The sequence below is a fragment of the Chaetura pelagica genome, unplaced genomic scaffold (genome assembly GCF_000747805.2).
Source record: "Chaetura pelagica isolate M959 unplaced genomic scaffold, ChaPel_1.0 scaffold222, whole genome shotgun sequence".
NCBI classification, from domain to species: Eukaryota; Metazoa; Chordata; class Aves; order Apodiformes; family Apodidae; genus Chaetura; species Chaetura pelagica.
Genome location: NW_009952711.1, coordinates 1626915 through 1653122, shown reverse-complemented (window position 1 = coordinate 1653122; position 26208 = coordinate 1626915). Strand labels below are relative to the sequence as shown.

The 26208-nt window shown below is 39.0% G+C and overlaps 1 protein-coding gene across 1 annotated transcript in view; it reads left to right on the top strand.

Moving 5' to 3' along the window:
• The window catches only part of USP3 (ubiquitin specific peptidase 3), a 39728-nt gene that overhangs the window by 9905 nt on the left and 3615 nt on the right, over positions 1–26208 (top strand). Inside the window, exons 3-10 of the mRNA XM_009994510.1 lie at positions 6958–7018; positions 9298–9429; positions 16184–16267; positions 17805–17886; positions 18993–19075; positions 19370–19483; positions 20129–20242; positions 24296–24442. Of these exons, the coding sequence (XP_009992812.1) occupies positions 6958–7018; positions 9298–9429; positions 16184–16267; positions 17805–17886; positions 18993–19075; positions 19370–19483; positions 20129–20242; positions 24296–24442 (817 nt within the window). The remainder of the gene's footprint in view (positions 1–6957; positions 7019–9297; positions 9430–16183; positions 16268–17804; positions 17887–18992; positions 19076–19369; positions 19484–20128; positions 20243–24295; positions 24443–26208) is intronic.

Below are 26208 nucleotides of genomic sequence, written 5' to 3'. Positions count from 1 at the left end.
TAGGGTCAGATAATAAAGCTTGTAGCAAACGCCTTTGTCAATATACAAAAGACTGTGAAGTCAAAAACTGGGAACATGATCAGTTGTGTTAATACATGGGTACTTAGTACTAAGTAACTTATATTGCCTGTTACGAATTTTTACATACTGCCTGTAAAATCATTACTTACCTTAGAGGACACTTACAATTTTTTTTTTAGACTTCTTTGATTCTGCTAATACAGTGTTTTAGCACAGAATCACAGAATTGTTCTTATTGGAAAAGACCTTTAAGATCAAGTCCCACCATAACCTTACTACCAACCATTAACCCAACTCGACTAAGTCCAGTGGTTAAGCCATGTTCCTAAGCACCACATCTACATGTCTTTTAAACACCTTCAGGGATGGTGATTCAGCCACAGAGTCGTCAGGGTTGGAAGGGACCTCTGAAGATCATCTAGTCTCCAGAGAAGAAAACTCCATAACCTCTTCTGGTCAGCCTGTTACAGTGCTGTTACCCTCAGAGTAAAGATGTTTCTTCTTTTTTTTAACTTGAACTTATTATGCTCCAGCTTGTTCCCATTGCCCCTTGTCCTGTCATTGCGCACTGCAGAAAAGAGACTGGTCCTATCCTCCTGACACCCCCCTATAGATACTTAGAGGCATCTGTGAGATACCCCTTTAGTCTCCTCTTCTCCATTCTGAACAGCCTGACCTCTCTCAGCCTTTCCTCATGGGGCAGGTGCTCCATTCTTGTGATAATTTTGTGGCCCTGCCCTAGACTCTTTCCAGTAGTTCCTTATCCTTCATGAACTGGGGAGCCCAGAACTTGATGGAGTGTTCCAGATGTACCTCACCAGGGCAGAGTAGAGGGGGAGAACCTCCTCTGACCTACTGGCCCCACTCTTCTTAATGCACCCTTAATAGCCACACTTCTTCTTAATCCACATGCATAGCACCTCCCTAGGCAGCTTATTCCAGTATTTTATTAACCTTTGAGCAGATAATTTTCTTCTAATGGCTAATCTAAACCTCCCCTGGCACAACTTGAGGCCATTTCATCTTGTCCCATCGCTTGTTCCTTGGAAGAAGAGGCCAACCCCCACCTCAGTACAGTGTCCTTTCAGGTAGTGGTAGACTGAGAAGGTCTCCCCTCAGCCTCCTCCAGACTAAACACGCCCAGTTCCTGCAGCTGCTTCTTGTAAGACTTGCTCTCTAGACCCTTCATCAGCTTGGTTGCTCTTCTTTGGACTTGCTTCAGCACCTCAGTGTCTTTGCTGTTTTGTGGGGACCAGTACTGAGCACAGTACTCAAGGTGCAGGCTCATGACTGCAGAGTATAGAGGGGCAACCACCTTCCTACTCCTGCTGGCCACACTGTTTCTGATACAAGCCAGGATGCCATTGTGGCCACCTGGGCACACACTGACTCCTGTCACACATGCTGTCAGCCAGCACCCCTGGGTCCTTCTCTTTCTGGCAGCTTTCCAGCCACTCTTCTCAAGCCTGTAGTGTTGCCTGGTGTTGTGGAGATCTTTGTAGGGGGCAGCTTTTAGTCTGAATCCTTAGGCCTGATGTTGTCACAGACAGAAGGATCCTGTTTCACAAAGCAGGGATTTCACATTTTTGTATACAGATAGTTGATTTTTTTTTTCTTCACGTATTCATGAAGACTGCCCAGCTCTTCTTTTGCTTCATTAGTTGGGTTATTTTACATCGTTCTGCTACCAAATCTTAATTAAACAGGATACTGAAGGAGTGTTACAAGGATGAAGTGTATGGCAAAGGAAAATTAAGTATTTCTCTAGAATACTTTGATAGTAGTATTGCTTTTTAAAAATATGTGTGTATGCATACAGCAGGCTACACATAAAAAATGCTATGCTTAGCAAATATATGTTTGTTACCAAGTGCTTATGTTTTTGGGACTGTTTGCTCAGTACTGTATCAGTGTACCAGTACAGGCACAACAATTATGTAAATATTGTTCCTCACGCAGATGCTTACAGGAGTAACAGCAGCCTTTTACAGTTTAGCTTGTATCAGTATAGCTGACCTGCTATGTCAGCATAAACTGAACTAAAAAAAGGTCACTTTATCCAAATGTATTTCTGTGCAGGTCACTGTGTTATTGTAGTTTCACCATATACAAGTACACAGCTTCTTTGGGAACCAAGTCCAGGCTGTTTTGTAAAGACTGTGGAGAATATTTGAAATAGCTTAATGATCCTAATCTTGTTTCCATTCAATATGCTCTTAACAGAAAAGGACCAAAGTGTTGCTCTTTTTGTGCTGATGTTTTGCAGCCTTTCCTTTAGTGATGTAATAAAGAACTGTTTTATAACTTGGATGTAACCACAGTTCTGTAGTAGCTATGGCCTCAGGTCGCTTGTGCTCCTGTGACTGGCAAAGTCACGGGTTTGCATTGATAACATGACTGCACTAGTGGCAGATTTCTGGTGGTGGACACTGTATCTTGCAGCTTTCTTAACTTGGCTGCCTTACAGAACCTGCTTCCTGTTTGTCTCCTCTTCTTGCTTCTCTTTTCTTTTGCCAGTTTCTAATTTACACAGTGGGCTATTTAAACAAAACTAATAGTTTCTTGAGTTGTTTGTACTTTTACATAGTTGTAACTTTCCTACAGTGGAGATCCATAGCTTTGTTCTGTAAGGAATAAAGTGTTTGCCAGGAGCACTGATGTTTCACAAGACAGCACTTGGAAGCAGTTTTCAATAAGAAAAAAAAAATTCAAGTCAAGATTAAGAAGTACATATTTGCGTGATCATGAGGGTAAGATGGCGTGGGACCCCTGTGATCAGAGTGCCAAACTGATTAGCCATGTCTTACTCATTCTATTTGGCATAGCTTGATGAATGTTATTTATCAGGATGGTGTACACAAAGTGGAAGCTGGAAGGGGAGGGACATCTCTTGAGTCTTCCCATAGTTAGGTATGAGTCTGTACGTAGTAGTGTTAGATGGCTTGATCTCTTGGGGATGGACAGATGCTCCTCTTCTTTACAAGAAAGCTTTGTAGACTGTATAACAAACAAGTATTCACATTTCACTTAGAGAAATAATTATGTGAAAAGCAGTATTTCCCTTTCCTGTTCCTTGATGAAAAATCATTTTTTGAAACTTCTGAATAAGGTGATACTGATACAAAATGTCAAATGACTAACTGCTTTGGGCAACATTGTGGTGTAAAGATTTGCTTTCCCTTTTCTTTTGACATGTTAGTGTCTTTGCCTTACTGCTTGAAGCTATTCTAAAAATACTGCAAAATGAGGCAGTAGGTAACTGTTGAAGTAGCAGCTTTAGTTCAAGCTGAGAAAGCAGCCAGTGTTCTGTAGACTAAATACCACTAAATAAGGTGTAACAAACACAGGTAATGGAGTCAGGTTTTTTTAATGTGGTTAAGGTGTTGGTTGAACATGACTTTATTCCAAAGTAGAGGTTGCCAATACAGTGTACCCCTCCTCCTTGTTTATTAAAGAGCACTAATAAAGGAAAATAAATTTGCTGTTGGAATACTGATTATTGAGGGAAGACATAGGCACCTGTACAAGTGGGTTTGGGAGTCTTTTCTCACAGTTCTGTGTAACTGTCACCTGAAAATCCAACTCTGTTTTAGGGGCCAAGTTCCAGGGCTGAGTAGTGTGCTTTGAATCGGGAAGAGATTTTCTATGGATCTTTGTCTTTTGTATCTTCTGTACTTTTAAGTCTAGTGCCTTCATGTCAGTACCACATCTGAAAGGAATAAAATGCACTTTCTTTACAGATGAAGCCAAATTACCTTTAATTTAGATTATAAGTAGTTCAGGGCAGTGACTGCACTCATGCTGTACATTCCACGGTGTCTGTCTTCTTGGAGTCCTGGTGAATGCTTGAAACTCCCAGCATAATGTCACTTATTAATAGTAAGTAGCAGACAGTAACTGCTTCAAGATCTGACTTGAGGAATACCTAGAGAGCTGAGCTTCAGTGCAGTTATCTGCTGAGCCAACCTCAGTGAAATACAAAATGCAATATTCAGCAACCTTTAAAAAAAAAGTCAGCTGTGTAATCCTCTCAGAACAGAACAACTGCAGGTCACAAATTTAATATTGGCTTCTGTGTTTAATCTTAGTAGGAGTCACTTCCATGTTATTTGAGTACTTCGTGGGAGGAGATGTTTGTGCAGAAGATAAACTGCACATTTCTAATGTGTTGCAATTGGAGCAAAGTTCTCAAAAGTTAAAGCAAACAAATGAGCTATCTTTTCCTATGAGAGATGGAACATTTTAGTGGATGCTAATTTTTTGGCATTGTGCTGAGTTGGTGGACTTATACGGAATACTTAAAGCTGGTGTGAACTCTCCAGAGTGAGCTCTACTTCAGTATAATTTAGCACTTGACAGGCAAGAAGAGCTGGTATTTAGAATACCGGAATGTGCAGTTGTAATTGTCTAGTACATGGTGGAAAGTAAGAATAATAGTTTGCATCATAATGCTTTGACCTACTGATTGAGAACCAGTTTTGTCTGCAGATGATTAACATAGTGAAATAAAAAATGTTATTTCAAAGTGTGAGATTTCTGCTGGGATTTTAAGGCCAGGAAGACTGGTTCATGTTCCTGGCAAGGAAGGTATAGTGGTTTGTTCATGCAGCATTTAATCTGTGTTCAAGTGCATTAATTGTTTTGGCTTCTGTTTTTTTTCCTTCTGGTTTATTTTTTACCTTTCATTTTGTGTAATTCAGGGGAAAAAATAATTGTGTCAGGATAGACTCGTGGTCCATTTAGCTCATTTTTATCTGGCTATTTAAGGTCTTCTCTTTCTCTTCTGTTTGCTAAATATTGGTTTTCTTGCTAACATTTTGGTCAAATTAGATAAACTTCTTTCACCTTTTAACTTTACATGTAAGACAGAACAGCTCTATTGGCTGTACTCTTAGTCTCTTGCAAGGTTACCATCATACTTGTGGTAACTGAATCAACTTCAGAAATAGGAACATTCCTTTTTGGAAAACTGAGACTTGTGAGAAAATATGTTTCTCAAGTAAATTAATAATTGCAGCAGTTGAAGAGAACAATTCTGATGTCTTTAGTTTAAAGTAGTTACTTCAAAGTTTATTTTTCCATCAGATTTAAATAAAAAAGGCAAAATCTAATGGAGGAAACATAAACTGTTTCATAAACAACTAAGCTAGTCACCTCTCTCGATTAAAAATTTACTGACTTACTGCTTTTTTCTTTTTACTTAAGACTTAATTTGATAAAGAAGCTTCTTTCAGTTTTCTTAGCTTAGTTTTGTCTGACAGTCTGTGATCTTAACAGTTTTATATGGACTATGGTGTTTGTAGGTTGGTGAATGTATTTTTGAGTTTTGCTGTAAGTTCTGAATCAGACTGCTCAGGTGATTCTACCCTGGAGCAGCTTTGGTGCATGCTTTGGTTTCCCCACCTATTCTCTAAGGTATGACTCCAGACAGAGAAGGCTGTTCTGGAGCTTTTCCATAGTAAATAATGATATAAATAATTCATGTGTACACCAGGATTTCATCCTCTTCTCTTTGTTCCTTCTTTCTTCTAGCCACACAGACCTCATGTTGCTGATGTCTTTCCTCAGTGACTCTTTACTAGCTGCTCCAAGAAGCAGTTACTTATAGCACGTAGAAAAATTAGGTGGTATTTTTTGATAATTGAAATTGTCTTTTTATTGGTTTTGGGCCTTGCACTTAGCATTTTCTTTTTCTTTTCCTGTCATACCTGTTGGGTATTTGATAGTGTAGTGCTATTACTGTAAATCTTGTAGTAATGGATACTTATTAACAATTTTACTTCATTCAAGTCGTAAGTGTTGTATAATGTAGTTGCTCTGCTATAATTACATGATCCAAATTGGAACTTCTCTCAAAATTTGAGGTTTCAATAGTGTTTTAGTTGTTGTTCCAAAATAGATATTATTTATACATTTATATTGTTTATATTTATAAATATTTATATTTTAATAAATACCTGTATTTATTAGTATTTATATTTTTTATATTTTTTCTTGACTAATGTAATTGTGCTTTTCTTGCCTCTTCTGTGTTCTGCCTACCTGAATTATTTATTGAGATTTTGTTTCTAATCTGAATTTGTAGAATTTACTGCTGGCTTGGAGTAGGAATTGGTATATCCCTTCTCTATGACTGTACCCTGGGATGGTGTTTCATAATTTTCTCGTATCTGTTGTTTTTTTCCCTTCAAGCCCCTTAGCTTAAAAACATCAATGTTTGTTTGAAGTTTGCTAGACTTAAGACAGCTAAAAATTAGGGAACATCTTCTGGTGTCTTGAAGCACAGCACTGTGTTTTTACCTTCCAGCTTCTTTTGTGCAACTGAAAAGGTAAAATCTTAATGGATAAAGCCTTTACCAGCACTGCAGCACATAAATACATATTAAATTAGTGGTACATATTATCATACATTGCACAGTAATTTATTCTGTGACTTGTTACTAGATTTCCAGATTTTCTTGCATTATCTTCTTTAAAATGGTTTCTTGTATAACTAGGTTTATGAAACAGAAATGCCGTGGCTTTTTTCCCTATATTTGGTGGACTGCCTTATTAAAAGCCAAAAGGCAGGTTTTTAAAATTTAGCAGTGTTTTTGCTGCTTGTGCTTCTGTTATTTCTGTACTGTATTTCAAAAACAAGTAGACCTCCTATGGATGTAATGCAAACAAAAATATTTACATTTTTCATGGAAAGTGACAAGTAAATGTGTAGCCTGCGACTGAAAGCCAAGGCAGAAGGCTAATGTGCTTCAGTGTCAGTAGCTCTTCAGTCTGTTAGTTTAGTCCATAATACAGAGTAATGAACATGACTGGCTGTTTCATGTGTCTGTGCTGCTAAGGTGGAGTCAGCAGAGTTATTGCTTGTGCTCAGGATGTGTTATACAACTGTAATATCAGAGCCAATTCACTTGACACTTTTTTAAAAATCTTTTATAGTGTGCCGGTCAAATAAAAGTCCGTGGGTCTGTCTGACGTGCTCAAGTGTCCATTGTGGAAGGTGGGTACAAAGTATTAGTGTGCAGAGATTTTAATCAGACCTTGATCTTTTTCCTTTGCTTAACTCTGAGGCACTTAGTTCAAAATTTTCCTGAATGCCTTATCATTGCCTGAAATAAACATTTCATAATCTCATTTAACTCTTTGTGTTTATATGTACACACTTATTTGCTGTGTTATAAGAGTCCAGAGATTAAACTCAACATTATTTTTTTTCCAAAAGAAAAGCATACAGTCAATCTGATTGCTCAGCTCAAGAAGTGCCTGGAGAAATGCTAATTCAGTGGATTATTGCAAAGTTCCATTCTGTAAAACACGTTTCTATTGTAGTAAGATTAAACCAGTAAGAATTCTTGGAAACCCACAATACCAAAGTTAGAACAGCTTATTTTGAGAAAAATAACTGTCCAGCTTAGACAGAAATTAACTTAAATGTGCTCTAGTGGAGTTTTGAAACAAAGTTATTGCCATAACATATTTAAGGACTAGATCAGAATTCATTCAGAGTACCTGTGGTTTTTATCTGTATTAGTTGAAGTATACCAAAAGAATTTGTAGAGGATGCTGCTATTTATATGTCAGGAAAATAGTAGAAAATTTGCAGCTCTTTAAATGTCTGAGATGCACATATTAATGAAAATGCACTTAGTTTTGACATTAGACAGTATCTGAGATGTGAACATATTTTTGTCTGTAGGGTAACATCTGTGCTGGTGTGCTTTTATTCTGGAAAAGCACCCTGAAATTTGGTGACTTTGTCTTTTACAGTAAATTCAATAAAATCCAGGTTTTGTTTCTTTGACATGGATAGCACTAAGTGCCACAATTTTAATAATGTCTCTCAAAGTTTTCACCGCAACCCCCCTTTTTTTTTTTTCTTTTTATGTTTATTAATTTATTTTATAAATTTATACTTTGAGAGAGCTAAGAGAAGTGGAGCTATTTCATGTTATGTGATGTTGTGAAAGAAATAGTTTGTAATGTTTTACTTGTTACCAGTTAAAAAAAAATTTAAAAAAATGTCCATGTATGACTTTCTTATGTGAATTTGGTAAACATTGGGGCAGTTACACATTAAGTCCCATACTTAGAATGAAAAATAATTGAATGAGAAGAATGTCATGTGCCTTGTAATGGGAATATTTTTGATCATGAAAGCACACAGCATATTCTTCTACTCAGATAATATTGGAAATTAAAGAAAGGTAAATAGAGCTTTTCAGATCATCCCTTGAAGTACATCCTCCAAGATAGAGTAATTGGAAACATTACTGATTATAATTCTAGTGGGAGTACAGCTTCATAAACCTGTTGCTTGCACTGGTAAGCAGAAAACCAGCTCCTGCAAGCACAATGGTCTTGTTGGGGTTGTGACATAACTGCTGCAGGATTCTGCCAGCACAGCAGTGTGGGTAGCCCTGTGTCAAGTGCCTGAACCAGCACAGCAGAATGGTTTACACCTGCATGTGTGAACAAATGTAAAACATACAGGCCTTCATGTGGAGCGTGTGTAGAGTTTCTAGCAGTCAGCATTACAGAGTTAATAAGCAAGGGGGGGAGGAGGAAATTCACCTCAGGTCTGGCCATGCATTTCTAAGGGTTAATAATTTCAGCTGATACTTACAGCTCTTGAATTTGTAATTGTGTTTTTTAAATTAAAATATCAAATTTTGAGTGTCAAAATGCTCATTATGTCAGCAAAAGAGACATAATATTTTAGATTACAGTTATGTGACCCCAAGCCTTAGAGCCTTTCAAAATCATGAACTTTATAAAACGTAGAATACTCTAGTATTAAATTTTGCTGCAGAATGGGAAAGGTTAAAATGGATGTGCTTTTATGTGGGGCTCAGCACGCTGTTCAAGCAGTCACACACATGGTGAGTGCTGGATGGGGAAAAAAAAAGTAGAGCTCTAAGAAAAATATATGGGAAATGAATATGCAGAGCTACCTGCATTACAGGTATAGAAGAAGGGAGCTAATGATGTTCTCGGTTGTGAAGCTGCATCAGTCTGTTCAGGGCTCAGATCCTGGGGTTTAGTACAAGGATGCAAGTTTATGGTTGCAGTAAAGGAGATGAGGAGATTAATTTGAACAGGATGGAAGGTAAAAAGGGGTAAAAAGTTAGAAAAATTAACTAATAATTTTGCAGAAGTGAATTGCCTATTTTAAAGCCTATATTGAATGCTTTTTAGGCTGTGTTTTTTCTTCTTTTTTTCAGTGAATATTGTTTAAGTAACTACTTAAAAGTATAAGACTTTTTTTGTTTTTCATTTTAGATATGTGAATGGCCATGCAAAAAAGCATTATGAAGATGCACAGATTCCTATGACCAATCATAAGAAAACAGAAAAACAAGAGAAAGTTCAGCATACTGTGTGTATGGATTGCAGTAGTTACAGTACATACTGGTAAGGGTTTAAACACTGTAATTTGACAGCTTTTACATACTAGACTCTTGTGAGGCACTGTGTTTATGCACATTTTTTATTTCCAGGCCTGGCTGTTTAAAAAGAGTTATGAAATAATTCTCTGCTTTTGCATGTGTGTTGTAGCACAGGTTGTGGCTAGACTCCCACATTTCAAATAACTTAGCAGAAACTTACTGAAATAAATGCTTTATATGAGGTTTCTAGTTGCTTCTCTTTGCTTTGTGGTGTGTCTAGAACCTAGCCTTTTAATTGCAAAAGCTGCTAGTTAGTTGTAGTTACTCTGTCCATCAATTTAGTGAGCCTTTCACATACCCCTTATCTTGTCAGAATATTGGAAAGTAAAGAAATGTGCTGTGGTTCCTTTCCAAGAGATATGAACTTGGGGTGTGTAGTTATGTCTTTTTTTAGGGTTTTTCCCAACATAACAGATTTCTTCAATCTGGAAGAAAAACTTCTTTCTTTTGGAGTCTTGGTGCAACCTGGGTAAGTTTGGGGAAGTGATGGATCCTGTTGAGAAGCAGCATCAACTCTCTGACAAGATAAAGTAGCAGAATCACAGAAGTGATTTCAGGGGAATTCATGTTGCAGTCTTATAAAATTGCTGAATATATCACTCCACTGATGTGTACTTTGTTCAAGTAACTGGATATCTTTTAGGAACTTCATCTGGGAAAAATCTGCTTGCTGAAGTTTGGGTATTCAGTTTTATGAGGAATACTTCCGTAACATTTTTATCGCCTGCAAGTAAAATCACAGTTAAATGGTCTCACCTGACAAAATTATGTTTGGAACAACTGAAAAATTATTCAGATGGCACATGTAGCAGTGACAAAAGCTGTATGGGTGTGGCATAGAAGAAAGGTTTGAGTAGCCTTGTGATGTATGGGGATTTTGCTTCTATTTGCAATTTATTTAAACGACCATCATTTTTTAAATCTGATTCTTTGTGAAAACATTAGAAATCATGACATTTTTTAAAGTGACACATAGGTACAGGTTACTGGCATTGAAACAGCAGTGGGAAGCTAATTCCACTTTCCTGTTAACAACTGAGTTCTACATTGTGTTTTTTTGTTTTGTTTGAAGTGTGACCTTTCTTCTAGTCACTCTAAAGGCAATAATGTGTGAGGGAATTCCAGCAGGGTATTTGAAGTCTTGATTGTATCTCCATTTATTATGACCATACCCAACTAGCTGAGGCTGGGTGAGTTACACTAGCAAGTCAGCACCCTGCTGACGTTACCCCAAACCCAGCAAGCGCATTGCAGAATGATAGAGCCAAACTGAGGGGACTGTTACTGAAACAAATACGCTTGTGAGGAGCAAACAGGCATGCACTTAGGAAGCTCACTGGTGTTTCACAGCATGTTTGTGGTAGGGCAGATGAGGAGCAGTTTATCATGTGATGTCTCTTTTGCTGTAATTGAGTAGAAGGCTGAGTCATCTGTGGATGAACTAGAACTAATTGTAGAGCATTTTGCCTTGGGGAGTTGGTGTTGGGGATAATTCACTAGCACACTATTAACTCTCCTGTGCTAATGTGAAGCTGAACAAGCTTCAAAAGCAGTTTATCTTCACTTTCATTTAGGAGGGTTCTGTTTTTTCCCACCTGGTTATCAGAAAAAGATACCTGGATTTGTACCAGTTCGTACCAAATGTTTTCAGTGGAAATGAGTTTATATGTTTAAAGATGAAGGGGAAAGCATTTAGACCAACTTCTGCCCCTTAATTTCAGACAGTACTGTAGGAGCTGCTATCAAATAGTGCTTGACAGTTAAAGCAGATAGGTAATTCAAATCGTAACTAGCTACTGTGGAGACTGAATTTTGAAATGTTATTTGTTAGCTTCTTCAGTGTAGACATGAATCCAGTAGACCGTGGTATGTTTATGCATGATGTTTCTTTTCAGGGAAATTGTATGTAAAGATAATGCGGGCAACCTCAGTAATTGGAAAGGCAAGAAACAACATCCTAGGACTTAATTGAATTTTACTTCTGTAACAATAATGGAGATATTTGGATGCAGTGCTAGCTTATATTTTTATTTGCAATTTTGTGTATTGCACAAAGTTGAGTCGGATCCTCCCATGAATTCAAATTTGCTGTGTTCCTTAGCTTGCATGATAGCAGCAGTGAACAGGCTTGTGTGGACTCTTTTCTAAGCAGAAGGCATTTAACCTTTTGCTTTTCTTTGGCCATGTAAAAAACTTTGATGCAGTCATGCACATCCAGGGTTTGCCTTAGCTATTCCTGTCAGTCCAAGGGGAAGAAATACTATGTGACTGTTGAAACTACCCTGGTTTATTGTATTCTGTTTCTAGTTCCCATGCAATCTTGCTGTAAACTGAAACCAAGCTGTCTCCTGTAATTGCATTTCAGGATGGAAGTCTAGATGTGTATTTTTTTCTTTCAACATACCTTTGAAAGGAAAATATTTCAGTTCTGGTGGGACAATGCTTTATTTATTTTTTCCATCTGAGATGAAATTTTTACTGGATTTGTGAATTTGTAATGTTTTGAAAAATACAGGCATGCTTGAGGTATTGCTGATTATTGAGCAACTGGAGTTTTGCATTTCAGAGATTTTTTTGGTCTTTCACCTATGTCCTCCTATTCACGTAATCAGTCTTCACCATAGGAAAGTAGACAGAATGTTAATCTTTTATTTATTATGAGAGTATGACTCTCTTCTTGATTCTTTGGTCACTTTTTGAGACAGTAGGTGCAAAACTAAATCTTCAGACTGAATTATGCTTGAGACCCTAAGCACTGAGAAAACAGACTCATGAATTCCACTTTTTGGAGGCTATTAGCCTCTCAGTTAATTCTGAAGTACTAAGCACAAAGAGAGAAGTACAAATCTTTTTTCTCCTCCAGCTACCCTATGATTGTTTCGCGTGCCATGTTAGTGGTTGTTTTTCTGTGCATGAGGAGTAAAATTATATGTGTAAGATGCCTGCTTGCAGAAATGTGTGTTTCCTGGAAGAAAACTCTTGTAAATTTATTTGCTCTGTGCTAGTCAGCAGGCAGTTGCTTAGCACAGAAGAAGAAAGGCTGCCCTGTTTATGTATTTGCATAATATGTTTCCCGTGTTCATTTAATCCCAGACACAACTTGCAGATCAGGTTTCTGACCCATTAGCCTCCTTGTTATCTCTTAAAGGGACATGGTTGTGCTAATGTTTCCCTTACCTGGGCTGAAGGACTTAAATTCTTTCTTTTTGCGATTGTGTTTCTGTCAAAAAAGCAGACTTAGTGACCTTATGCATGATCATCTAAAAATGAGATTAGGGCCATTAGTTTATATTCTGCAGTCAGTGGAAATTACAGAAGGTAAAAAGCTTTTATCTAGACAGTAATTTTTGAGTTCTTAGTTTACTCACAGAAGGTGTTAGTACAACTAAGGAAACTTGTATTTTCTTAATTTTTCTTGTGTGGTAGTTCTCCAAATCCAGTCAGGGCTTCTAAGCATAGGATGGAGGTCTGTAACCTGCTGAAATGGCCAGAACTAAGCATGAGTGTTCCCAGAGCAGTGCATACATTCACTGGCCTGCTGCCATTTTAGCAGCAAAGGAGGCCAGAAAAGACCAGACCTTGGAGGTAGCAGAGTTGCTAAAAATAGAAAGTGTATATAGAGGACAATGTTGTGCAAACCCATATAAGGGACCCTCCCCAGAGCACAGAATTTGTTCTGTACAATTGCTGTTAAAAGCATATTGTAAAATTGCTGTGTGCTAGAAGGTATATTATTAATTTGTGATAATATCAGCTTCGTATGTAGGAAGTAATCTGTCAACAGTTTATCTTTTAAGGTGTGTGGGCTCAGCAAATTTAAAAAAATTGTTTGGTAGTAATGCTGTTATTTCTAGTAGGAGTGCTGAATGCTGCTGTGTTGCAAGGGAGGTAGTTTTAAAAACCTGTGTATTAAAAGGGAAATAGAAGGAGCTTGTCTTGTTTTTAAGTAAATCTTGAATTTGTTTCAAGGACCCTGACATTTAGTTATGTATTTGGTTTTATTCCTCCATTTTGGGGAAAGTGCTAACTTGTAATTTTTCGGTAAGGATGTAACTGGTATATGAGATCAGACTAAAAATAAGATTAACATGAACTTTTAGGGTGTGGGAGCAGGTATTAAATCACCTTTCAGGAATAAGTTGGCTTACAGGCTTTCAGTGAGCTTGCCTGTGCTTTCATTCCCTGTTTATAAATGTTAGTAGCTACACAAGTAGGGTAAGGGTGTAATTGTGCTGGTGCACCTGGGAGTGTGGACATGCTTGGTCTTGGTATTGGTATTAAGGAGGAGTCAGACTGTACTGTATCCACCTGCACCATGTTTATTTCTTGCCAAAGCTGGCCTGGGTAGTTTGCTGGGATAGTTGTCCTTGATGTATGGTGTATGTAGAGTGGTAAATGCAAGAATACTTAACTAGGTAGTTGTAGGTGTCCAGTAAAGCTGAATAGGACTACTTAAAACATGGCTGAAAAATAAGCACATTTACAGATTTCTTCCCCCTCTCAGACTAACTATGTCTGTGGAAATATTTGGGAAAAAAAATGCTTTACTGGCAACAACTTGTCTTAATTTCTCGATCTTGCATAAATATAACTGCTGTGCGCAGTGTTTGGAAATCTTGAGAGTCATACTAATTTCTCTTCTCAGAAGCAAAAATCAACAGAGATCCTGGACAGACTGGTCTTACAGTCTCCTTTTCAGTGGGGAGGGCCTTTATTTTCTCAGCTCTGTAGTCTGTTCAAGAATTCAGTGTTTGAATTAACTGTCAATATTGTTGCCTTTGAACTACATGGCAGATTTATGCAACAAAGTATATTGTCAATTCCAACTGTGCCTGAAGTTGGTAGCTTTGTTAACTTACCAAGCACACCTCTGCTCCAACAGAGGAGCAACCTAAGGCAACAAGGATGTGTTCTGCATTTGAGTCAGTCCTGTGCCAAAGGCAAAGGAGAGAAATAGCTATGGCAGTTTTCTTCACAGGAAGTGTTCAGATCTTGGCCAGAATCTGATGCTACAGTTTGATGCTTCACAATAAGTGTAGGGCTGACAAACACTGCTCAGGGCTGAGTTACCTTTGTGGGATGTGGAGTATGACAAGTCTCTGCTTCCTTTTAATCACAGTGCTCTCACAAGAGCTGGTGCAAATGGTGTTAAGTCTATTTTTACCTTCCTGTTTCTCATGTCAGAATGGGGTTATCTGGTTCTTGGGGGAGCTCTTGGCCAACCCTGCAGGAGCACTGTGAGATGTCACTGTCACTTGCAGCCCCTGTGCACAGCGGGAAGGCTGCTGCTCCTGTGGGAGAGACTTGAGGAGCCTGCTCAGAATTCTTGGTTTACTGGCATGCAGATGTGCATTCTGCTGAGCTGGGCTTCCTTACTGACTGCAGCACTTCTGTTTCTTGGTTCTAAGTTGGTTTTTGTCCTTCTTTCCTTCCCCTGTACTTTCTGCTACCCCTCCCCTCTATACAGACATTGTCTTCCCTTCACAAATGGAAGAAGGAGCATGGATTAGAGGGTCCACATTACTCTGGGGCCTCTGTTCCCCCTTTTTATTAGCGCAAGAAATGCAAGAGATTTTAAATACAGCAAAGCAACAGAAGTAATGCCATCTTGGACCAGTGTTCTCCTTGTGATGGTTTTCTTTGCTACTCTCTCCATTTGTTGCTTAAAATTGACTTGTGCTTTGTGGTTTTACTCAGGAAAATAGTGAAATATGATGTGGGTTTTGTTTCAGCATTCCCTAGAAGACTGTCCTCCCCTCCTTTAGACACAGTCTGTAACCTTTGCCTTTGTGCACTACGTGAGGCATTACAAGCCCACATCTTGAATATTAAATTATAATGAATGCACTTGCCTGTTGGGAAAGGTGAGACCTTTGTAGAACATGACAGAATTTTAGACTTCAGTCTAAACTTTTTGCTTCTGCTGAGAGGCCATTTTGATGTGGCTTCACTTTACATTTGCTTTGAGAAAGTGTGGGGGTTTCAGCTTCTCTCTCTTTTTCCAAGCCAGTTACTTAACTTTTGCTCACCCTGAAAAAGCTCAAAATACCAGCTGAAGTTTTGGAAGAGTTTCTGTGTATATAAAAGCCACACGAGAGATTGAGTGGTATTTGTGGTTAAAGCACAAAGTGGGAGTTGCCACAGACTTCTGGGATGACTTTGAACAAATCATGGAATATCTTACTTCATCTTCCCCGGTGTTTTTCTGCAGCAGAAACTTGTACATTAGTTTATCTGTACATTGTACATTGTTTATCTGTTCAGCACCTCAGGTTTTAATAAAAGCTTTACAATATTAAAATAAATCCATGAGTAAAATACATTAGTAGAAACTTTGTATTCTGTTTACCTGATGTCAGCTGATCTTTTCTGATAAATTTTCTGTGGATTGGCTACTAATACTACTTTTGTTTACACCTTGTGTTTCAGTTTTTGTTGAACTGGAAATACTGCATTGATAAAGCAGCACATTATGCTTCTGCTTTCTAATAAAAACCTGAGCTAGAAGAAACATGTAATAAGATACTGCCTGTACCTTCTCTTGCTATAGAGTAGTTTTCAGAGAGGACCCAGCTCAGTGTGTGGGTGTTGTGTTCCCCTGTTCCCCTCATAATCTTCCACTGAATCATTCTGGTGCTTTCCACACGTAGGCTTGCATGACTGTTTTTCAGTACTTCATTGAAATTCTCTGCACATTCTGAGAAATGTTTTTCTTGCAGTTATCGCTGTGATGATTTTGTAGTCAATGATACCAAGCTGGGCCTGGTACAGAAGGTCAGAGAGCACCTACAGAACTTGGAAAAGTAAGTAGTTTGTTTACCTTCAGATTGCTCTGGATGGACTTACAATGTTGCATAGTTGAAGTGGTATTTCTGTTTTATATATATATATACATATTTATACATTTTGGTCCTTTGTGTGCTACTGTGTGTATTTAAATAACCTTTTCATCACTGAGAAGCAGAGATGCAGAACAAATGCTTTTGTCTGGTCTTGTATGTTTTCGTTCTTAAACAGTGAATCTTGTAGAAGTAGCATATAGTGAAACAGGAATTCAGATATCAGTTAACTTTCTTGCTACCTAGCCAACAATTTTATTTTTTTATATACAAATGGGAGATAGTTTGCAGGACAAGATCATAGTTTTGTCAAAAACAGAGTAAGTTTCTGGAGTAGAGACATTGAAGCAAACACGCAGGTGGAAGTAGTCTTCATATTAATTGCAGATTGATTAAAAAGATTTAAGAAGGTTTATGAATTTGGAATTGTACAGGAGACATGTTTTTCCTCTGCTATGTCTGTCTCTGAAAAGTAGATACTGGTCTTTGTGATGCAGCTGCCACAGCCAGTGCTAGATAGCAAATAGTCTTCTCACAGTTTGCTTGGAAATCTATAATACTAAGTGGAAGTACATCTGCATACAGGACTTCCAAGTACATTTGAATCTTCCAGAGCTCAGATAGGACTCCTGTTAAGAAATTGCTGTGATTTTGGGAAGTCTCTACTTCAGTTAACTGTCACTTACTCTGTCAGTAATAACATTTTCATTATTATTCATTCTGGTTTTGATGGTCATGTCAGGTATGTAATGAGAGGTAAAGGTGTTTAAGCATGATGCACATTAGTATTTCAGAAATGTCCAGGAGATCTAGCTCTTTGAGAAGTAAAGGGTACCATGCAGGCTTCTGTAATGACAGTTATTTAAAGTTTGGAGGGGTTTTTTAATTAAAAATTTAAAAAAACAAACCCTGAAGTATGGAAAAAGTTATAATTTAGCTATTAGACTAGAGAGATCACAAACTGGTAGAATTGGGGGCCCAGTAATTTCCAGTGATGTGGAAAAGAGTAACTATTTGTTCTTGTAACTTTGTATTACTATTGCACAAATGTTGTAACCTGTATTTTTTAAGTGGTACATAAGCACTTGCACGTGGGTTATTTTTTATTTTTGTTAACTGTCCTGATTTTTGAAGTTGTTTTTCTAATGGTGTAGATGATTCTTCTGACAGAAGTATTTTATGAAAAGTCTGTATTAAGATTCCTTTGAATAAGGATAAAAAGTGGCATGCTAATAAGACCACTATTCAGGGCACATGCATAACTTGATGCACTTAACTCAGATTTTAGTGTTGAAAACAGGATGTGGGTCTTTACTCTGAGGGAGATGCAGTCTGTTCCAAGACTATGAAAAGCTTATGTTGCAATCAGGAAGCTCTTTGCTGTCTTAATGACAACTGATAGCAGATGTAATCACTGTGTTAAACATTACCATGATTGTTGTCCATTTCACACAATGTTTTGTTTTATGGTAAGTAACCTCTTTTAATGTCTTTCCAACAGTTCAGCTTTCACATCAGACAGACATAGGAAAAGAAAACTGTTGGAAAACTCATCTCTGAACAGCAAGTTATTAAAAGTAAATGTAAGTATGACAGATTCAGTACAGTGAGTTTAAAAGGTGTTTCTAAACCTATTGAGGCTTACAGTTGGCCTAGGCTTGAAACTCTTAGAATCACTACCCAAATTCCACTGGGTGCACTTTTGCTTTCTCATCCTGACCACACACCTAAAAGAGCCTCTTCTCACAGAAGATATTCTGTGAAGATGATATTTGATATTCTGCTGCATTTCTATTGACCTAGACTTTGAGCTTCCCTGTCCTTAAGGAGGGTTCCTTGTCAAGATGGAGCTTCAGAAGGAACTAGTAACTCTTGGGATTAAAGCAGGCCCAGACACAATACTTTTCTGACCAGACAAGGGTTTGTTTTTCTTTTTTTCCTTACAGTGCAGAAGGCAGAGAAGCAGGTGCTCTGTCTTTTTCTGGGGGGATAAGAATAATTGTTAGGAAAAAGTAAAAAAATTACCATTTTAAAAAGCTTAGTAAAACTTGCTTTCAAAAGGAACTGTGGACTATTCTGAAAGCTTTTCTCACTCTCATCTTCCTGCTATTTTAAGTTCACATGTGCAGAATAGCAGTCAGGAGAGGACAATCTAGCTCTTGCTAGATAGCTGAAGGGCTACATAGTCTCTTCAAGACAAAGAGTGCCCCAAACCGAATGTCTCACTGTTCCACAGTTTGACTTGAGGGATTTTCTAATCTTCATAATTTCTCCCGGATTTTAGGAAGGGAGAGGGGAGCTGCCACCTCAGCTGTATGCAACTGCTGCCTTTTCACCTCGGCCAGAAAGAGTGGTAGAGCAGAGCTGTTGCTCCTTGCTCCTCAGGGCTGCAGGACAGCAGTGTAGTCCAAGGGAGCTGAAGTAACAGCTGTCCTCAGCCATGAGGAACAATTACCTGAAGATAAAGAGAAGTAGTTCTTGGGAGGAGTATCAATGGGAACAGGACACCTCCTGTGTCAGGCAGGAGCAAAGAGCAAAGGCAGGGGCAGGAGCAAAGCAGTCAGTTGCTGTTTTGCAAAGTCTGTAGGTTTTAGGTACTTGAAAAATGCACTACCTACAGCCAGCTTGGTGGGGAGAAAAGGAGGAGCCCTGGTCAATCTGTCCTTAACGTAACCGTTCTCATTTCCAGGGAAGCACCACTGCCCTCTGTGCCACAGGCCTGCGGAACCTGGGGAATACATGTTTCATGAATGCAATCCTTCAGTCACTCAGGTACCTCCCAAGCTTGTCCCACCTCCTTCTGTCATGGCAGCTCTTAGTCAAAGCACAGCCAGAATGGAATTATTTCAGGTACTTGGGATGATGATGACATCTACAGATCTGCTCAGGCATTTACAGATCAGTATTTGTTACAGTATTTCTTGTGTCTTGAGCTGTTGGTGATTGCCATCCTCTGTCAGTGCATGAAGTTGTGTTTATGCATGGCAAAGAACAGGCTCCAGAACATATACTATTCTCTTTGTTCTCTGCCCCTTAAGGATTTAATTAATTTTCCTTTTTCCACAGTAACATTCAACAGTTTTGCTGTTACTTCAAAGAGCTGCCCGCTGTGGAGCTGAGGAATGGGAAGACGGCTGGCAGGCGAACTTACCACACCAGGAGCCAGGGGGATAACAACGTGTAAGCTGCATGTTCCTTGTTGGCACTGATCTTTACAGAAAACAGCAAATGCTCAGAGCCACTGTGCTTCCAGTGCTGCAGAACCATAGAAAAATGATTCATGGGGGACAGAGTCACAGTAAAGGAAACCTGTGTCCCTGGCAGTTTGTTTATATGGGCCTGATGCTCCAGAGGGAAGCAGTCAGGTACATCAGAAAGAACTGGAATGTCGCTGCAGTTAAAATCAGATTAAGATGTGCTAGTTCAATGTATTCGAGATATTATGTTACATAATTACAGCTAAAATACAGTCATGGGAACATGTCTGCAACTGAACATAAAAATAAAAAAAGATGGCAGAGTGGTTCACAATTTGTAGCTTGAGGAAGTGTTAAAGGAATTACGTTAGCAGAGTTTACAGTAAAATGGTAAAAGATGGATAGATTTCTAGGTGAGTCCTCAACATCTTGACATTTTTCTCACCTATCCAGTGTTGTGTGTAGGACTTTGGGCATAAAATCTTTGAAGTACTGGAAAGGACATTTACCAGTCATTACAATCTTAACCAAAGTAACATCTGATCTTTGTACTATTGAGCCAGTAAAGCTGTGAGAGTTCTAACACCCTTGTAAGTGTTGCAGTCACCAACTCCTACTTTCTTTCCAGTTCTTTGGTGGAAGAATTCAGGAAGACACTCTGTGCTTTGTGGCAAGGAAGCCAAACTGCATTCAGTCCTGAGTCTTTATTTTACGTTGTTTGGAAAATCATGCCAAATTTTAGGTAAGTCTTGCAGAATAAGAGCAATAATCTTGATTGCAGCCTGGTATTGCTGGTGTCCTACTCTCTGCAGCTTTCCCCTATGCCCACAGATACATTGAAAAGCATCTTCACTTGATGGACAGTTTTGTGTTGATGGGTAGTGCTTTTTTTCCCCCACCAACCCTTCTACCACACGCTACATGTAGCAGTGTTGGGGAGGACAAACATCTCAAATACTAAAATAGTAGTAGTTGTAACTGAGCCAGTGGTCCAGAGGGCAGAAGAAGAAAGATAATGAGTGGTAGATAAGTGCCAAGTGCGTGGTGTTAACAGAACTCAAGCTTGGCTGCCATACGAAAGTGACATAGTCAGATTAAAAAAGGTACAGCACCTACAGGCCTAAATGCAAACATACTGGCTGAAACTTCCTTGATTCTCTTAAAAGGCTGTAGTCACCAGCTGGCCATGAAATAAGGGCTGTAAGAAAGTAGGCATTTTGTGCCCATGCTGACAAAAAAGATGATAAAAAGAAAGGAAAAAGAAGGTTACCCAAGTAAATCGAAGTATCGTTCCTCTCCAAGGTCTCCCTGTCCTGGCCCCTGAACCTCTTTCAAAGGAGCACTGAAACCTGTTAGGATATATTGTGCTGAAGGTAAGTTGCTCCGTGTTCTCAGGTAGTAAAGATGTTCTGTTCTCTGTTACATCTCCAGCAGTGCTGAAAAGATGCTGTGAACACATCTGCTCAATGAGTAACCCCAATAGCACAAATCTATTTATTCTGTTCTTCACACTGCCAAATATGTTTCACTTGGCTTATGAGAATCAAGGAAGTTTAATACCAGTAGTTGCAAGCAGCGACCAAAACATTATAGGCAAATTAATATCATCCATAACGTCCTTGACAAGTTTCCCTATTCAGTCTTCACTACAATTCTTGTTAGACGAAGTAAGAAACCAGTTCATTAAAGTTCCTCAAGCAGATTTTCAGCACTGTGGGTTCTATCACAGCTTTTAAAAGGAAAAGTGCTGCTTTTTGGGGTTCTCCCTCTCCCCTTTATTATTCCCAGTTAGTTGGGAATAAGAGAACTTATTAAATCACACAGAGAATAGAGTCAGCTGCTCTGTAGATTTCCACTCCTACATGGTCCAGGAAGAAAATGTGAATTTGTTCAGTGCGTAACTGTACCTTGTAAAAGCGAGTGCTGCTGCAGTTATGGTTGTACCTCGTGTGCTCCTTGTGAGATTGGGAGAAGGTGGCTGGACATGGGTGTGAAAGGAAGCTGGAGCCAGTAGCATGTTAACAGGAAGCCAGCCCCTGTGGCTTGGTCTTATGAAGTCTGAAGTGATGGGGCAAGGGGAAGAAACATGGTTGGAATCCTAGTTTTAATTGTTTTAGCCCAGAGAGATGGCAGTTGTTAAAGGCACCCTGTGCCTGCCTCCAAGGATTGCAAGTGCTGTTCTTGCAGAGGTTACAGAAAAGCTGCTGCTGCTGCACTCCAGGGCCTCGGTACTGCATCCAGGGAGTAGAGCATCCTGTGTGGTTACTGTGAGCACAGCTGGAGTGCCTCTGAGCTCCAGTGCTGCTGTGCCAGTCCTGCTGCTCTCATGCTGCTGCGTGCCAGGAGGGCTGTAGCCTCATCCTAAGTTGCAGGATGTACATTTTGCTGCTGTATGGATGGTGTCCTCTGCTTTCCTAGTAGCTGTCCCTGCTTATACCCTGTCTTGATGTGGGTGGGAAATGGAGCATCAGAGGAGGAGGCCTGGAACTGAATTGCTTCATGTGGATGGAGATGAGTTTTATTGCACAAGCTGACTATCAGAGAAACTGGGCTTTCTGCTGATGGGCTTTTTGGTCATAATTTAACAGTGCATCATCCATATCATCATGTTCTTTGAAATACCTGTATCTATACTTAATGCTTTTTAACAAACAGTAAGACTCTCTAATCTATAATTAACATATTTGTATGCAAGTATAAACACATGTACCAGGAGCACAACCAACAGTGGGGAATGATTCCAAAAGTTATTTAGTAAATTGATTGCAGAGCAAGGGTGCTGTATACCTCAGAGCTCTTCTATGAGGAATTTAATGTTGAAAAGGTGTCTGAAGAAAAGACTTGCCATAAGTTTCATCTTCAGCTGTTTATGAAGATTGCCTGTATGTTTATTGTATTGATGATACCCACATTAACTAAACTAAGCACATCCTGTGTTATCTCAGCAACTTCAGAATTATCCTACAGTGTGTACAGTTAATATGCAGCTTTGTAGCCGAGTTCAGCTTTTTTTTTTATAGTAATGTGTAATTATTTGGCAACTCTGGGAGAAGTCCTCATTTTGGCTGTACAGGACTGTGGCCTGTTGAAGCACAGCAGTGTTTCTATGTGCCATTTTTTCTGCTGTGAAAGGTAGTGTTGCTGATGTTGTTCAGGGTGTTGTAAGGTCTACATATAAACTGTGATTTCTTAGGAACTGCTGGTTGGGGAGAAAATGTTAGTGTAACTCCTCAAGATGAAAAGGCTTTATTTCATTTTTATTTTGTTACCTTGTAACGATACGTAGGACAACTAGATCACTGAGCACATCAGCCTCATGGTGCATACTTGTGTTGTATTGAGTCTGTTCTCATTTATCTCTGAATCTGGGTATTGTGCCATGAGTCTTACGGACATTTTCCCTCCCCTGAGCCTTAGCATAAAAACCCATGTATGTAGTTCTTCCTCAGCCATTCCTATGTGAGTTACTGCCAGTACTTACGTGGAATAGTGAGGAGGAAAAAGCAGCAGGCAAGGCATGACAAAGCTGCTTAAAGAAGAGAGAGGAGGGAAAGATAACCTATTTCTACTATGTAGGGCCTTTTGTAACTATAGGCCTAGTGTATAATTAAGTCAGTGTTGCACAAAGCTTTCACTAGGTGTGCTTTCCAGCTGCATCTCAGTATACATCTTATGGCAAACAAATAGCAGTTGATTGTTAAATTTGATGCATGATTTATCTTAAATAACTGTAAAGGCCTATTTTACCCTGATAGCTTCTCTGTTTGTCTGAATTAGGTTTTTTTAGTGGTGAAATAACAATGGTGATTCTTTGAGCAGCATTGTTGCTGATGCCATGGCACTTCTGAGGCTGAAGCCCTATGATGCTAAATCCTATGATGCTCAGGAGATGCTCTGGGTATCCTACAATTGACCTCCCTCTCCCAGCAAACGGTGTGTGAGTTATGCAGGGGAGGTGTGAAATTCTGAGCATGGCTACAGATCTCACCCTAGATGAGGAAAGGACTCAGTCTTTCATCCTAATTATCTCAGAATTCATATTGTTGACAAAAGATGCATGTGGTTTTAGTGGGAAGGGGAACAAACAGGCAAGAAGACACCTGGAACTGCCAAAGTGAGTGGGATCAGTGGCTGAATGAAAGCCAGAAATACTGAGTCCCCCACGAACAATACATTTTATGGTGGCTCTTTTTGAATCTTACCGGGTTTGAGATGTCAGTGTACTGTCATCATTTATAGTAGTTCCAATTAGGGATTAACCTAATTAATAACAATTCTGCAGAGGTACTATATAGTTAATAACAATGAAAAAGGAGGCATGCTTTGCACAAGTGAGGGGAAGTCACTGCTACCAATTGTGTATTTTTAAGTAATGAGTGTAATGAGTCCTGGGATGTTACTAGCACAGACTGAGTTTGCTGAGGTTGATTTAATGTTAACTGAATAGGTGAGCAGATGTGAAGTCTCTGCTGCCTCTCCTTGTTTTCTAAAAGGTGTCTTTTTAGCTACAATGTATATTTTTAAATGTTGCTCCATCCTCAGAAACAGAGGCACAGGGAGAGGGAGCTGCACGGGACCAAAATCACTTAGTTTCTTGAGACATAGCTGGATGAAAGCTCCAAAGGCTGCATGGAAAACTTTTTTTGGTACAAAATATGCATGTGTCTGTGAAGTCTGCTCAGGATTACTAAACAAGCAAAGGTTCTTCCATGTGACCCTGGTCCTCTCTCTGTGTCCCCATTAAAACAACCTGTATATCTGATGATTTTTGTCTGTTGTTTCCTTTTCTCTTAAGGGGATATCAGCAACAAGATGCCCATGAGTTCATGCGTTACCTTTTGGACCATCTACACCTGGAACTCCAGGGTGGCTTCAATGGTGTTTCACGTGCAGTAATTCTACAAGAAAATTCTAACCTGTCTGCAAGCAACAAATGTTGCATGTAAGAAGTGCTTTTTCATTTCTTCAAAACTTTAATGCATTTGTATAGGTCTGCATGTGGTCAATCTGGAATTTCAAATTCATGGTCCCTTGTTTTAGGTCTCTTTAGTGCCTGTGTTAAGAATTACAAACCTGCAGGTTATAAAGGATTAGCATCCTACAAAATGTGCTTCCTTTCAAAAGGATCGGCATTTTTCATAGGTCTGATTGAGCATACAGGCTGTGCTGTAAACACATTTGAATTTGTTAGTCTTACACCAATAAAAAGAATTACAGGAAAAAAGCAAATCTAATCTACACCCATATAGAATTCTTTGTTCAGACAATCAGTGTGACAGGTGGCATGAGTGATAAAGGAGCAAAAAAGATGGTCAAGTAGGCTTAAATTGTCAGCAGCCCCCCTGGATGGGCGAGTGAGCTGTACAGTTACAGTCTGAAGTCAGTTTTCCTGCAAACCATCTTGCTGTCTTTGCATATAACTTGACACAGGTAAAGCTGTTGCTTTTTTTTCTGGGAATTTTGCTTTTCCAGTTCTGTGTCTTGAAGCAGAGGTAGTCCATGTGCTTCACTCCTGTGTCTGTACTTCTCAACATAGTGTTGTTTCATTCTGTCCAGGTGTGTTTTCTCCCTAATTTAAACTGTCACAGAGAGAAAACGCTTCAAGTTTGCTTCAGGAAGGAAGTCAGTTCAGCTTGCACATTTGGGCCCTAAGTCCTTGGCTTCTCTATGGAGAGTTGAGGGAATTTTGCCTTCCTATAACCATTAGGGCATAGTAAGCCAGTCTGAGAGATGCAGGATTTTATAGATGCTTCATTAGGGAAAGCCAGGAATTCAGATTATGCTCTTTACCATGTTTAGATTGCTTTGCTGATGCTTTAAAATCCCACCCCAAAATCCTAAAATGTTGTTAGAATTGAAGTGTATTTGAAAACTAAAACAATTTTATCAACATTTTGAATGTCAAAACCCAATTTCAACTTCATTTATCTGCTGTAAATTTGTCATGAGAATGGCTGTTCAAATGCATGGTGAGGTGGAGTCAGCTGTCTGTCAGGGGCAGATCAAGGTCACACACACTTAAATGCCTAGAGGACAGTAATACATAGGCTGTACATGCTCTCCTGAGCACTGGTTTATTCACTTCTGCTTAACAAGAAGCACTGAAATTGAGTAAAGATGTAGGTTAAGTGCAGATAAGAACACAGGTTTCTGCAGGCTTGTGGTGTGAGAGCTGCATTCACAAACTAGCAAGTTGAGAAGTTGTAAAATAATTGAACAATGTTCTGGTTTGTTTTTTAATTGAACTATGAGAAGTAAATCCATCACATAATCTGCTAAAAGATGGACAGTGAAAGCATAGAGAACAATGATGATGATGAATGTTTATAATAGATGAATGCAACCTAAGCTGTCTTTAGAAGTGAAGTGCTTTAAGAAGTCAAAATTACTTGGAACAAAGGGTATAGAATTAAAAAAAGTATGCTTGACTTACCTAAGAAAGAACTTTTGTTTCAGAAACAGCCTTAATTAGAGTTAACACCCTGGGAGCATCTGCTCTCTGCTACAGAACTGCAGTAAACCTTTCAACACTGACCCTTTGAGTATCTGCTTACCGTGCAGATGTGGGTCACACTTTCTTCAGGTACAAAATACAGCAAAAGTGTTACAGCAGCTCAATACTTGCACTTTGCAATTCTGGGGTGAATGGAGTGCCTGATGGATGGACTCAGCCACTGTTTGTTAGTGACAGAACCGCTCCGCCTAGCA